Here is a 13,735-nt window from a genome sequence, read left to right as displayed (position 1 = left end):
CCATTTTGTCTAATTTCCTTTTTCGTTTTATCCAAAAAAGGTAAGCTAAAAGTCTAAAGGTTAATTTTGATTCGTCTAGAAAAAACTAACATCTTCTGAAAATACTGTAGTTCGGTTAGACAGATTGTTTATTTAAAAAAAGGACATAATTATTGAAGAAAGAGGTAATTATATCAAACATAGAAAATCTGTTAGTATTATGAAGGTAAAAAAAGCTTAGTGTAAATGTAAGTTTAATCACACTATTTCCGGAAACTGAATGCATGCATAAAAAAATCTTGATTGCACGAATACTTTACACATATGAAAGGTAAAGAGCATACAATCTTATATTGCACAGATGTGCAACCATCTAGAAGGCTTTCTTATTTTATGCCCTTGTATTTTTCAAGCGATGCCTCAGATATTCCTAAATATAGTATACAGTGCCTTATTTTGTATTGACTTTTCCTTTGTTACGCACACAATAGTATTAAATGAACAGAAGAAAAAAGTCATTTATACATATTGAAATGAAAAAAAGAGCTCAATCAGCGTTTTGCTTCTTTTTACAAAGACGAGGGGGAGTTTGTAACCCGGAAGGGAGTTGGAGTCTTTTTGATAGAGATATAGGTTCTTCAAAATCGTTTTGCTGCTGATACTGTTGGGCTGCAATGACAATATCGCTAATTTGTCTACATACTGCTACAGCTTTGTTCACCATTTGATAGGCGGCAACAAAAGAAGGGACTATATCTTCTGCATCTATCGTCACAGTCTTTGTCTTCTTCAGCCGGCAACAAAAACCTTCTACTTGGTCAAGATACATGATATTGATAGAATATTTTGAGAACTGAAAACCAACTGTCATGATCTGTTTTTTCTTTTCTTGATCATAGTTAGTTGCTTCAAATAAATCATCAAGCATATCCTTCAAAACCTTGACTGTCTTTGTCTTATCAAAATTATTTTTCTTTGAATTTTGATCTGTCAACAAAGATGCCTCTCCATAAGACACTTCCAAGTCATTGAAATTAATCAACAAGTCCGCCTTTTTCCCAGTAGGCTTTCTTGCCACTTGATCAACAAATCTCAATCTTCTATTGGCAGAGGATTTACTGCTAATTTCACCTCGTCTACATCTAAGTTTTCCTTGCCTTTTTAGCTGAACGTCGACAAGATGTACCCAAAGGTTGATCATAATTTCTGTTTCTGAGGCGTTCTCATGGAACATACCACAGATAACATTGTCAATTACATTAGTTATTGAGAGCATAAAAGTATGACATGCATGCTTGTTGTCGTATTTTTTCAACTGATCCTTGCAGTAGCTTATCATAGCTTCAAGATAATCATTTTCATTGCTTGATTTTAATTCAACGTACTAAAAAAATTATACATTGAGATATTATGACCAAATATTACCAGATAAAAATTACCTTGTTCAAGATTTTCTGTATACATTCATCAAGGTCATGACTGATATCTGGCAAGCGTTTTGGATGAGAAGAAATGACTTCAGTTATTTCCTCATTGCTCAAGTATTTCTTGTAATTCGTGTCATCTAAATCAACTATCCATGAATGTGACAAACTAAATAAACTCTCAGTTAAAAAATTACTTGTTTAATATTTATTCGTTTACTTACTTTTCGTAGCTATACTGGTTTGATAGTTGATAAACAACATCTTCTAAATATTTTCCTGTCGTTAACTTCCATTTCTTTTGGTCATCCATGATCTCAAAAGCCAGCTGAACTTGTTCGCGCTGATTGGCTTGCAGAAGACGAGGTGTGTTGGTAGTAGTTATGGTGGCTGTAGTACTAGAATCAGTAGTCCTAGTATTAGGGGTAGCGGTTGAAGCAGAATTATCAGGAGCAATGGCAGCCGCAGCAGTATCCTCTTCCCTTTTTCTCTTCTTTAGCAGACTTTTAAGGACCTCGAATTCCAAAGAAGTATACGTTTCCTTATCAAGCTCAGGTCGAATTTGTTCAAGAAAGTTTATATGTCTGGTTCTCAATATAGTCTGAATCTTTTCTGCTTCTTCTTTGAGCTGTTTGATTTGCTCAACATGTGTAAGAACGAACAAGATTAAAAAAGGTTTTTCTTCGGTTTTGATAAATTCTTTGTGGTCTTCTTTTACTAAAACTATTTGTTAGTTATTTCATGCTTCATTGAAAATTTACAAGTGTAACTTACAGTTAGACATTTAAGCGATTTGGGAGAAAGAGGATTGAAAATAAAAAGAGAACGCTTTTTATAACATAAAAGATTTTTCATGCGACGTTACACAAGAGAAGTGTAGCACAAAGATGTCTATCAACTCGTATTTTCTTAGAAAACAAAAGAAATATATGAGCAATATCATCTAATTAACAGCTACAAACGCACTATAAACGAAGAAAATAAATTTATTTCGCTATGGAAGCGAAACATCAAAATTAGTTACAAGTACAAGAATCAAAACATTTACATCAATTCATGCAAAGAATTTTTTTCATTCAGTATTGAGAAATTGAATTGAAACTTAAAAAAGGCTAAGAGATAGTTGTTTGATTAGCTACTGAAACAAGACTCTCCGATTTTGGTCAAATACACTGATATAATGGTAAAAGTCTTAAATACGAGTAATACTGCTCATAATGATGAGCTATGAGAATTCTCAATTGAAAATACGCGATCAAACTAAACGATAGCTAAAAAGTGGAAGATATACTAAAAAAAACACTGTTATATAAGCACAGCATTTCATTATCGGAAAAATTCACTCCTTTCGGTATTTATTTTAAAGCTTCTTTCGACAGATGCAGGATTTATTCATTTTTTAGAAGAATACCAACTGACAATTAGCATTCTAAAAGAGAGCAAGATACACTTTAAAGAACACATTTAACTAGAGCTGCAATCAATCAAAAAAACAACTTGGGCAAAGCAGAATTAGGGAACATGTAGATAATAGTAAAATCGATATCTAAAGTCAGAATAAAATGAAACAAACAAATATATTGTTTTTTAGCTTTCTATACACATAAACTACTTAAAACAGTAGATGGTATTCATTGTGGTACAGTCCGGCTGGTGGATATTGTCGGTTACAAAAAAAAGTAATTGTCGATTACATAAAGGTATAATTGGCGGTTATAAAAAAAATGGTTGTCGATTTAATCATTCTTTTTTTCTTCATCCTACTATGACTGAATCTAACATTTTAACAGACTGCGCTCATCTTGAAACAAGCAACAATTCCTTTGAAGGTAAGTCAAGTTTGTGCAATTATAAATGCTTTCTCACACACACAATAATGATCTAGAAGAATCAGAGCATAACGTTACTGATTACTTACTACCGAAAGAACATGTTCCTGGAAGTGATCTGATAAGCAAGGCAGTATCAACTGATACCAGAATTATCAATATTATCAGTAAAAGTTTGGTTAACGCCCCAGAAGATCAATATAACGCTGCACCAAATGAATTCTTGAACGAATGTGCTTACGATGTTCTATATCTTATATTGATCTTCTGGGGCGTTAACCAAACTTTTACTGATAATATTGATAATTCTGGTATCAGTTGATACTGCCTTGCTTATCAGATCACTTCCAGGAACATGTTCTTTCGGTAGTAAGTAATCAGTAACGTTATGCTCTGATTCTTCTAGATCATTATTGTGTGTGTGAGAAAGCATTTATAATTGCACAAACTTGACTTACCTTCAAAGGAATTGTTGCTTGTTTCAAGATGAGCGCAGTCTGTTAAAATGTTAGATTCAGTCATAGTAGGATGAAGAAAAAAAGAATGATTAAATCGACAACCATTTTTTTTATAACCGCCAATTATACCTTTATGTAATCGACAATTACTTTTTTTTGTAACCGACAATATCCACCAGCCGGACTGTATGGCTAATTTTTCCTTTCTTCTTTTACCAGGAAAACTTTAAAAATTTTCTTCGTTTTCTTTGCATAATACAGACCATCAGATATGCGTTTTGAGCAGAACTGGTTAACAGGAAGGCATATATCTATATCAATATAACGCTAATGCAAAGGTACAATCTCATTATTTGTTATTACAAAAGACCAATTCCAAGGTAGTGAGGTCATATCATCTATCATTCAAAAAGATTACTGTAGTGCTGACTATAGATTCAGATGCAACCTGTTACTTCACTTTATCCTACCTTTTTAGTAGCCTATTTCAATAAGGCTTTCAAACTTATATGACTTGAGCTTGAGGCTAAATATCTATAAAATGAAACGTATTTTCCCTGTCATATTTCTACACCAAATAGGGGGCCCGGTGTTTGCCAGTTTCCTACCGCTAGCATCGTGCACTACCAGTTTTTGCTATAGCACACGACGGAGATGTGAAGGGATGACCAGGACATACTTCAAGAGAAGTATGTAAGAAAAAAGCTTCGCATCAGGTAGGGGGCCCGGTGTTTGCCAGTTTCCTACCGCTAGCATCGTGCACTACCAGTTTTTGCTATAGCACACGACGGAGATGTGAAGGGATGACCAGGACATACTTCAAGAGAAGTATGTAAGAAAAAAGCTTCGCATCAGGTAGGGGGCCCGGTGTTTGCCAGTTTCCTACCGCTAGCATCGTGCACTACCAGTTTTTGCTATAGCACACGACGGAGATGTGAAGGGATGACCAGGACATACTTCAAGAGAAGTATGTAAGAAAAAAGCTTCGCATCAGGTAGGGGGCCCGGTGTTTGCCAGTTTCCTACCGCTAGCATCGTGCACTACCAGTTTTTGCTATAGCACACGACGGAGATGTGAAGATGTGTAAGGGAAGAGATCAATGTGTTGCCTAGTTTTTAATAGGCCATACTTTACACGGAGTGCAGTCTTCTTTCACTCGAGGCAGTCACATTTTGTGAGTCTGTCCTGACAGCTCGCTTAGCTCACTTCCAATTTCTGTTTTTTGAGCATGATCGTTTTTTTGAGGTGGCTCTCTGTTGAAGCATTTTAGAAGAGACGATAGCAATATGTTAGCATACTAACAACAGCAGCGAGTTGGAGACCCGCCTAGGGCGCTTTTTTTTTTTTTTTTGCAAGCGAAGCGGAACAAGCTTGTTTAGGAACCATTTTTCTTTTTACCACAGGTGTCGATTTGGCTTAAAAAAAGAACTAGTATAATGATAGAAAAGCACAACTGACCATTCAAGAAATCTGCTTTTATAAAAATAATGAATGACAAGTATATGACAATGCTTTTGAAGAGAATTGCGTGGTTGTGCAATAAAAGGCCTAGAAGTTTTTTGCTCTTTACTTTTCATGCGCTCAAAGCGATCGCGGTTAGCGTACAGCTCAAAGAATTGTTTTCATTCTTAGTGTTTCTATATTGGTGCAATCAGTTTTAGGAAACTGTGTAATTTATTTTTGGTTTTATTGCATTCGAAATGAGCTTATTGTTTAAACCGACTAGACTTTGCAGTTTATGAAGGTAAAAATAGCCCCTAAAAAGCAAGATCATTGTCAATAACACAAGTCTGTGATATTTGACAACTTTAGGCTCTGTTGTGTCCTATCCTATATAAACTTAAACCAGGAACTTGCTATAGAGATTTCCTATAGTGTCGAATTTACTTGAAATCAATGGCGCAGTAAGAAAAATCACAATCTCCAAAAACAACCATTTTGTGCTACTTGTAATGGATCTGCATTGACTGTCTAAAGATATCTTTTTGCACTTATAGAAATATTTCAATGTTTTTTTATTACATTTCTTTATATGTGTGGTTGATGTATTGTGTATGCGTGTAGTAAATGAGTCTATTCGAATTTGATGCTATGGCTTTCAAAAGAGATTTGTCCACCTCTAAAGGAGCCTCTCTTCTTCTTGTTCTTTTCAGCACGGAACTTGTCGCCCGAACCTTGATCAAATCTTGAGAAGCTTTGTAGCCATAAGAGCTGATACCAGATCCACCTTTGCCTTCATATGTATTATCCTTTAAACGGTCATCTAAAAACTCAACTTCTTCTGGTTTGACACGTTGGAATGGTGTACCTTGAACTCGCTCGCGCTTCACTTTGGGGCCGCTAAAAATAGGATGTTAGGGTTTAAATTCTCTGTTTATTTTGAAAAGCATGGAATGAACATGAAGGGGGGATGTATGTACGAGTGTGTATGGATGATATTATTTACCTGTTGGACTTTTTGGGAGCAGGTTGTTCAGCAGGTGCTTCAGTAGCCTTACGTTTAGAGTTGGTGGACTCTTCCATCTTTACATCCTTATCAGAATCGGAATCACTATCAGAATCGCTGCTGGAGTCAGAGTCGCTGCTGCTAGATTCAGATTCACTGCTGCTAGAGCTGGATTCGGATTCACTGGAGCTGCTGCTGCTAGATTCGCTGCTGCTGGAACTGCTGGAGCTGGAAGATTCCTTCTTTTCTTCCTTTTCTTCCTTTTCTTCTTCATCTTCTTCATCAGAGGATGATTCAGAATCAGCATCAGAACTAGAATCGGAGTCAGATGATGATGAGGAAGAGTCTTTCTTTTCTTCAGCCTTGGCTTCTTCTTCTTCATCAGAAGATGAATCGCTAGAAGAGGATTCACTGGAGGAAGAGCTGCTGCTGGATTCAGCCTTCTTCTCTTCAGCCTTGGTTTCTTCTTCTTCTTCTTCTTCATCAGAAGAGGAGTCACTGGAGGAGGATTCGCTAGAAGAGGAAGAGCTGGAGGAAGAAGAGCTGGAGGAGGATTCGCTAGAAGAGGAAGAGCTGGAAGAGGAGCTTGAAGAACTGGAAGAGGAAGATTCTTTCTTTTCTTCAGCCTTGGCTTCTTCGACCTTGGCTTCTTCTTCTTCATCAGAGGAAGAGTCGCTAGAAGAGGAAGAGCTGGAGGAAGAGCTGGAAGAAGAGCTGCTGCTGGATTCAGCCTTCTTTTCTTCAGCCTTGGTTTCTTCTTCTTCATCAGAAGAGGAGTCACTGGAGGAAGATTCGCTAGAGGAGGAGCTTGAAGAGGAGGATTCCTTCTTTTCTTCGGCCTTGGCTTCTTCTTCTTCTTCGTCAGAAGAGGATTCACTGGAAGAGGAAGAGCTGCTGCTGCTGCTGCTGCTGCTAGAAGAGGATTCAGCTTTCTTTTCTTCGGCCTTGGCTTCTTCTTCATCAGAAGAATCGCTGGAGGAAGATTCGCTTGAAGAAGATGATTCTTCCTTCTTTTCATCAACATCCATTTTATCTTCTTCTTCACTATCACTGCTGTCGGAAGAAGAGCTGCTATCAGATGAAGAGGAGGATTCCTTCATTTCAACATCTTTTTGTTCCTTTTCTTCTTCTTCGTCAGAAGATGATTCGCTACTGCTGCTGCTGCTGCTTTCGGAAGAACTGCTTGAAGAGGAAGAGCTGCTAGCGTTTCTATGGATACGTCACTTAGTTACACTTTTTCTCATATCGTATTACTTACTCAGACTTGAATTGTTCAAAGATAGAAGTCAAAGTCTTCTTAGTTTTTTGCTTTTCAACCTATAAAAATTATTAGAAACTTCGAGATCAACACGACATAACTTACCGAAGGGTTCTTCTTTTTCAAAGCGTTGGCGGCTTCGGTATTACCACTTTCTAACAAGTACTTGTAGACAAGAGAGTCAAGGTCAGACATAGAGTTTACAATAAAGTTTAAAAAAAAAAAAAAAAACCTGTAAAAAAAATTGTTAACTTTCTAATCTATCAAGAAAAAAATAAAACAAGTCTCAAAGTGAAGTTTAGTGGCTTATCTTGCTCGACTGCTTTTGATCTTACTATGTTCCTGAATCTAGGGATGAAAAATAAGGGTATGACGTTTTTTATTGACTTTGTTTAAATATATAGAAGAGAGATATAGTGTTTAGTTGTACATGGTCAAGTACTGTCTTCGAAAGCCTGATATACTAATGATTGTATCGGCAATACTAGGATGAGATGATACAAGCTGGAATATCAACCATATCACCATCACTAACATTTAATTTAGTAACCCTATGTAATATTCACTTATTTACTTACGACATAACATGGGAACCCAGAAAGAGAACAAGCGTTTATCTCTTCGTTTCTTGGCTGCTGTATAGATTTGTTGGCTATGACTACTACTACTACTACCACTACTACTACTACTATTCTGTAGTTCATAAGGGTGTTGTTCTTTTCGCTCTTCTTCTTCTGTTAAGCTTCGTGCGCCCATGGCATACGCTAAAGCCATATACCAAGCCAATGCTTGTTCTGCTGCTGGTTCATCTTGTGATGATTTGTTTTGTTGAGTAGCATCATCTGCTCCAAACAAGACAGACATATTCGCAATCATATTGCTTGGACGAGAAAACTCGAGTACATGATCAGCAATCGTCTTGAGATTGAGTTCTGCAGGTTTAGCAGGAATGGTGTTTTTGATGTTTTGAAGGAACGAACGATTGTCTGTAGGCTGTTGGAAATGAGACAATGTACGCTGCATCCAATTCATTTCTTTAGGATCTGCTTCGTCCATTTCATAGTCTGTTAAATGATGAACATGATAAAGTGTTTCTGCATCCATGATTTCATCTGTTGAATGAGACAAACTTTCTTCTTCGTGTAGGTATTGAATGGCAGGTGGCGTATTTGACTGTTGCTGTTGTTGCTGTTGTTGCCTGCGTCGGTGTCGAAGTCCTTCAAAGGCTAAATAAGGTTGATATTCAATAGACTCTTCTGAATCTGACAAGTAGGATGAACGCCATGTATCTTCAGCAACAGATTCATGATCACTTAACCAAACACTTTCTTCATCACTCTCTTCTTCATCAAAAGAAGTGTCGACATCAGCACTCATTTTATCGGATGAATCATAGTCATCATATACTGCATCAGATTCGTCTACCACAACCACATGGTTCCAAAGAGCGCTCTGAATAGCACTGCTGTCTGTCAGATGCACAGGCTTCTTGTTCCATCTGTTTGAAATGTCTGGATCAGCAGCACCTTTTTCAAGCAAGACACGGACCACAGAGGCATGGTTATGCCAGGCAGCATAATGTAATGCCGTATAGCCATTCTTGTCTGTGATATTGACATCACAGCCTAAATCAATCAACATGTCTGTCAATTGAGCAAAGCCTAACATGGCAGCCAAATGAAGCATACTGTGTCCTTGAGCACTAGTCAGCGAAACATCCGAGGATTCAACATCTCGGAATGCACACATGACTTGCAAGACTTGAATAATATGTCGTTCTAAGCACATCTTTTGCGTTGTTGTATCAGCAGGAGCAGAAGAAGTGGTATTGCTACCATTACCATTGTTATTATTGCCCCCACCTTGTACAATTCGCATAGCAATGTCGCGAGCATCTTCTACTTTGCCTGTCATTTTCAGGCCCACGACTTGAAGTGCAAGTTCCATCAGAGCACGGTCATTTTCATTATAATAAGTAAATAAAGTGACATCTTGGCTATCTACCACAAGAGGATACTCTTTGAATGAAACAACCACAGTACCTGCTTCTGCAGCAGGAGGTAAGATACAGACAAGAGTGTTGGGGGACCAGAAATGAGTGCTGGAAGCAGCTACATCACCAAACATACAGGTCAAACCAGCTCTGAATCCACTGCCTAAAAGAGTGACTTCCACACCACCAAATGTAGGACCTTCATTGGGAATCAAGCGTTGAAGAGAAGGTCTTTCAGTGTTGGGTGCAGGCACAGGCGACATGGCTTTTTCGATAAAAGGTGAATTGCCTCCCATGGGTGAGTCTAAAGGTGTTAATGGGCTACGAGGATCCATGATGACTGCTGCTGCTGCTGCTGTAGTTGTGGTTGTGGTGGTTGTGGTGGTTGAATGTGTAGGACGAGGTTGAATTTGATACGGTTGAGGAATGAAATGAGGGTTGTTATACATAGGTCGATTTTGTTGAAATGAAGCAATCGTGTTGGGAACAGCACTTGAGGAAGAAGATGAAGAAGAAGGTGCAAATGGTGGTTGATCAAATGGGCTTGAAAGAATGCTTGCGTTTGGAGGTAATTTGTCTATCTCCGTTCGTTGACGTTTTCTGCCTGCCTTCACTTTGTTTGATTTATGGTCGTCTGTGATCATGATAGGGGGGGACATGCCTGTGGCTACTTGCTTGCCCGTATGATCCAGCATTTCAAAATAAATGCAGAAACCGAGTCTTTCGTTATGGTGTCTGCAGTAACATGTGATACGAGTGGGCAGAATTGTATCACCTGAATTAAAATCAACGACTTCAGAACAGTTGAACAGCAACACTTTTTGTTCTTCTAAAGCAATTGACTTTTCGTCTACTTGTCTTTCTTCTTGCTCATGCTTGACCTTGTTTTCTTTTCTACGTTGTGAACGTTTCCGCTCACGTTGAATACAGCCCAGACAAGTAACGACTTTCCGAGATGGATCGCTTGCACAAATGACACGCGCAGACAAAAACAACATTTTTTCAGGCTTAATATGAGTTGCATTATCTAATCCTGCCACATTAGCAATTTTGGATCCATTAGGTGCTGTTGATAAAAGCACTTGTCGTTTTAGTTTGTCTTTGGCTACCATATGTTCTGGTAATTTGAGGTGGGACCACCATTGTGCTTTGTCACCATCGTCTGTGACTAATTGGATACAAAGCTTTATTTGGGTCTCAACACGAGACTTGGCGCCTGTCTGAGGGACACCTAATACTCTAATTTGCATACTAAAAGAAATGAGTTATATATATGTATATATGTATATGTATGTATATAATTTACCCTGGCATAGTAGTAGTAGTAATCGATGTAGTAGAAGAAGATCGTTCCGTTTTAAGTGGTAATCTATTATAAAATAAGTATTTCGTATGATGATCAATATGCTTATTACGGTGAATTAAATGGTGGTTGTGATTGTTGCACTGGATAACCAGAGATATATTCAGTAAAGTTCTTAGCGAGGTTTGGAATAGCCTAAGTATTGATCAATAAATAATAATAATAATAATAATAATAATAATAATAATAATAGGAATCATTACATTGTTAAAACCAGACCAAAATGTTGGATGAGAGTCTGTAGGTGTTGATGTGTTTGGTAAAAGAGGGTCTACAAAACTCTGTACGGTATGTTGCGAGGGTGAAGGTAATGAAGGTGAAGGTGAAAGTGAGGGTGATAGGATATGTTGTCTTTGTGGCTGTAATAAATGTTGTTGTTGTTGTTGTTGTTGTTGTTGTTGTTGTTGTTGCATAAAAAACAAGGGGTTGTCTGGAGATAGTTGGTCCAATTTATAAAAGAAAGATTGGTCAATAAAAGAAGAAGGTTGAATATTTATAACGTCGTCGTGTGGTTCTGAAGTTGATGAGCCTGAAGGTGAATCACAAGTTGTGTATTTATTATGTTTATTATTACTAGTGGCTTCATCTGCTACAACTGAACCTGAAGCAAGGTCCACCAAAGGGCTTGTTGTTGACATATTTTATATAAAGAGATACTCTCTGAATAATGTAAGCAATACAAAATATAAAAATAAAAAGAAAAAGAAAAAGAAGAGACACTCAACGTGAAATTTTTTTCCCTTTTTTGATATACAAATCTGACCAATCAAATGACTCAAGTCATAGTAGACTCAAGGACAACCCTTCATAGTGTCTGCATCGTATTCTACACTTAAATCGTAGTCTATGTATATATAGATCATATAAAAAAAAGAGTAGAGATCAAAGCCTGTTCACGTGACTCTATGGACCTTACTTTGCTCGGCTTGTACTTGTAGAATTGACCCCTTTCTTTGGGGACAAATTTTTTTATGTTGAATTTTCACATTTGAACACATAAAATCCCTCCAACTTTTTAGATAAACAAAGAAACGTGCAAAAGGTACAAATGTATTTATTGCATTTGTTTATTCTATTCAGCCCAAATAGGCCTTCATTCAATGGCTACCCATGAAGAGTCAGAAGCTCAGCAAAAGATAGGTATATTACAGGCTTATTGCGTATATTGCTTATAAATTAGTTATCTTGGTTGAAAATGTATCTACTAATTTCTTTTTATGGAAAACACAGAAAGTAGTTTTTGCAATGTTAGGATGCCGCTTCATGCCAAAATAGAAAATTAAGCTTTATTATTTTTTATTTTGATTCTAGATAGCATTGTATACATCATGAGTGTTTATTTAGAGTACAATATTTATATATATATATATATAATGTGTATTTATAGCTATCCTGATTCTCAAAATAACAATAAAAGCCATTCATGTTTTAAGATGGTAACAATAAGAACTTCTTTCATGCCATTACTTTATGTCATTGATGTTGATCTTGAAAATAAATTCACAGTCACCCATGTGCCTGAACAACATTGGCTTTCTTTTTTTTTTTTTTTTTTTTTTTTTTTTTTTTTTTTTTTTTTTCTTTAAAAAAAAAATATTTTTCTAAATAAAACCCATGAAGCAGCAACAAGACAATAGCAATAGAGACAACGACGACAACAATGATAAAATTCTGATAGAAAATAAATATGCTTCACTGTTGACATTGATTGACACCATTTATCCTCCTCTGCTGTGTACTTTATGTGATGCAGTATTTACTTCTAAACATGCATCAAATCATCATTTTGCTGAAAAGCACAAAAAAAGGCCTCGATATATCTGTATTCATCCTTATTGTGATAGGCGATTTTTGTCTAAATGCGCATTGCGATTTCATATTTCACGCTCACATTTGGTGATCCAAGCAAAAAAACCTTTACCAGATCCTTCTTTTATTCAGTATGAATCAATTCAACCTGATCCTGTGGAAGACATTGAAAAGCCAGTACTAAAGAAAAAGAAAGAGACGCCACCAAAACAGCACAAGAAACCACCTACAAAAAAACTGACTCGGAAAGTAATGATACCACCACTTTCCAGTGACGAACTATCGACTCCCTCACCACCTCCTTCACCTTTTGCTCTATATCATCATCATCATAAAAGAAATGCTAACAAAAGACCTACACTTTCTGTCAAAGCAGAGCAATTTCTGAATAGCATTTACCCTCCTCTTCAATGTCCTAGTTGCAACCAAGTGTTTGCCCGAAAAACAAATGTGATCAAGCACTTGGCAGAAGCACATATAGGACAAGAGCCCTATCGTTGTATTTATCCCTCATGTAACCACCCTCGACTGTATGCCACACGAGAAGGCTTGGTTTACCACATTGTACATGTTCATGACACTCAAAAATAAAACAGTTTTATTATGTTGTCCATTTTAAACATCGAGTTTCCATATGCGTAGAAAGGCATTGAGTCGAACAATACTTCATGCCACAACGCAAACATCTATAGTTGCTTGAAAATCCGCATACAGAACAAAAGTTTCTTGGTGGGTATATAGAAGGAGAAACAGAGCATGTCTGATAGCAAAAAGGAGTGACAGGCTAAAAGAATGTGAATAGGTCCTGCATAAAATTATCCATGGGCTTACTGTTTCTTCTAAAAGGGCTGTCAAATTGGCTTTGGTCGAATGAATATTGATTGATCTGCCTCTTGATTTACGGGAACTGGCTATAAAAGTTGTTCAGTAGTCCATAATACAGAACAACAGCCTACCTCCTCCTCCACCTCCTCCTTCTTCTTCTTGTGCTGCCAGCGCAATACTGATCAAACCTTCTACATCATTAAGCGGTTGGTGATTATCTTTCTCTAATGACTCCAGTTGTCGCTTTAGACGCTTTGAGTGAACTTCTGGATCGTGACGAGTATATTTAACACGCTTTGACATAAAGGAAAAAAAAAATAAAAAAAAACAAAAAAAAAAGTCGGTCCTTGA

At 37.1% G+C, this 13,735-nt stretch overlaps 7 protein-coding genes across 7 annotated transcripts; 2 read left to right on the top strand and 5 right to left on the bottom strand.

Moving 5' to 3' along the window:
* Positions 1-526: 526 nt before the first annotated feature.
* On the bottom strand, positions 527-2,187 carry B0P05DRAFT_570879 (uncharacterized protein; the record flags this gene model as incomplete). The annotated part of the gene is made up of 4 exons (XM_051581343.1): positions 527-1,363; positions 1,419-1,572; positions 1,628-2,126; positions 2,178-2,187. 4 exons carry the CDS (start codon positions 2,185-2,187, stop codon positions 527-529), a joined length of 1,500 nt encoding a protein of 499 aa, XP_051435970.1.
* A 1,073-nt stretch (positions 2,188-3,260) lies between these two features.
* Positions 3,261-3,488, top strand: B0P05DRAFT_450062 (uncharacterized protein; the record flags this gene model as incomplete). Its single annotated transcript, XM_051573874.1, has 1 exon — positions 3,261-3,488. A coding segment is annotated over one exon (228 nt), but the record flags the coding sequence as incomplete, so codon positions are not given.
* A 2,275-nt stretch (positions 3,489-5,763) lies between these two features.
* On the bottom strand, positions 5,764-7,589 carry B0P05DRAFT_586313 (uncharacterized protein; the record flags this gene model as incomplete). Its single annotated transcript, XM_051582503.1, has 5 exons — positions 5,764-5,864; positions 5,909-6,030; positions 6,137-7,345; positions 7,395-7,453; positions 7,500-7,589. 5 exons carry the CDS (start codon positions 7,587-7,589, stop codon positions 5,764-5,766), a joined length of 1,581 nt encoding a protein of 526 aa, XP_051435968.1.
* A 155-nt stretch (positions 7,590-7,744) lies between these two features.
* Positions 7,745-11,160, bottom strand: B0P05DRAFT_636680 (uncharacterized protein). The gene is made up of 5 exons (XM_051583627.1): positions 10,954-11,160; positions 10,803-10,885; positions 10,694-10,756; positions 7,973-10,638; positions 7,745-7,924 (listed from the first exon to the last, which is right to left on the bottom strand). The coding sequence occupies exons 3-5, from the start codon at positions 10,699-10,701 to the stop codon at positions 7,815-7,817; spliced, it is 2,784 nt and encodes a 927-aa protein (XP_051435967.1). The 5' UTR covers positions 10,702-10,756; positions 10,803-10,885; positions 10,954-11,160; the 3' UTR covers positions 7,745-7,814.
* Positions 10,690-11,388, bottom strand: B0P05DRAFT_586311 (uncharacterized protein; the record flags this gene model as incomplete). Its single annotated transcript, XM_051582502.1, has 3 exons — positions 10,690-10,756; positions 10,803-10,885; positions 10,954-11,388. 3 exons carry the CDS (start codon positions 11,386-11,388, stop codon positions 10,690-10,692), a joined length of 585 nt encoding a protein of 194 aa, XP_051435966.1.
* A 946-nt stretch (positions 11,389-12,334) lies between these two features.
* On the top strand, positions 12,335-13,317 carry B0P05DRAFT_60844 (uncharacterized protein). The gene has a single exon (XM_051583373.1). It carries the CDS (start codon positions 12,365-12,367, stop codon positions 13,148-13,150), a length of 786 nt encoding a protein of 261 aa, XP_051435965.1. The 5' UTR covers positions 12,335-12,364; the 3' UTR covers positions 13,151-13,317.
* B0P05DRAFT_537910 (uncharacterized protein) lies at positions 13,139-13,712 on the bottom strand. The gene is made up of 3 exons (XM_051577788.1): positions 13,516-13,712; positions 13,391-13,470; positions 13,139-13,343 (listed from the first exon to the last, which is right to left on the bottom strand). The coding sequence occupies exons 1-3, from the start codon at positions 13,685-13,687 to the stop codon at positions 13,161-13,163; spliced, it is 435 nt and encodes a 144-aa protein (XP_051435964.1). The 5' UTR covers positions 13,688-13,712; the 3' UTR covers positions 13,139-13,160.
* Between the last annotated feature and the right edge of the window lie 23 nt (positions 13,713-13,735).

The sequence above is a fragment of the Gilbertella persicaria genome (assembly GCF_025201335.1).
Source record: "Gilbertella persicaria strain CBS 190.32 chromosome Unknown B0P05scaffold_15, whole genome shotgun sequence".
NCBI classification, from domain to species: domain Eukaryota; kingdom Fungi; phylum Mucoromycota; class Mucoromycetes; order Mucorales; family Choanephoraceae; genus Gilbertella; species Gilbertella persicaria.
The sequence above is the reverse complement of the archived record's forward strand: the minus strand, read 5'-3'. Positions and strand labels throughout refer to the sequence as shown.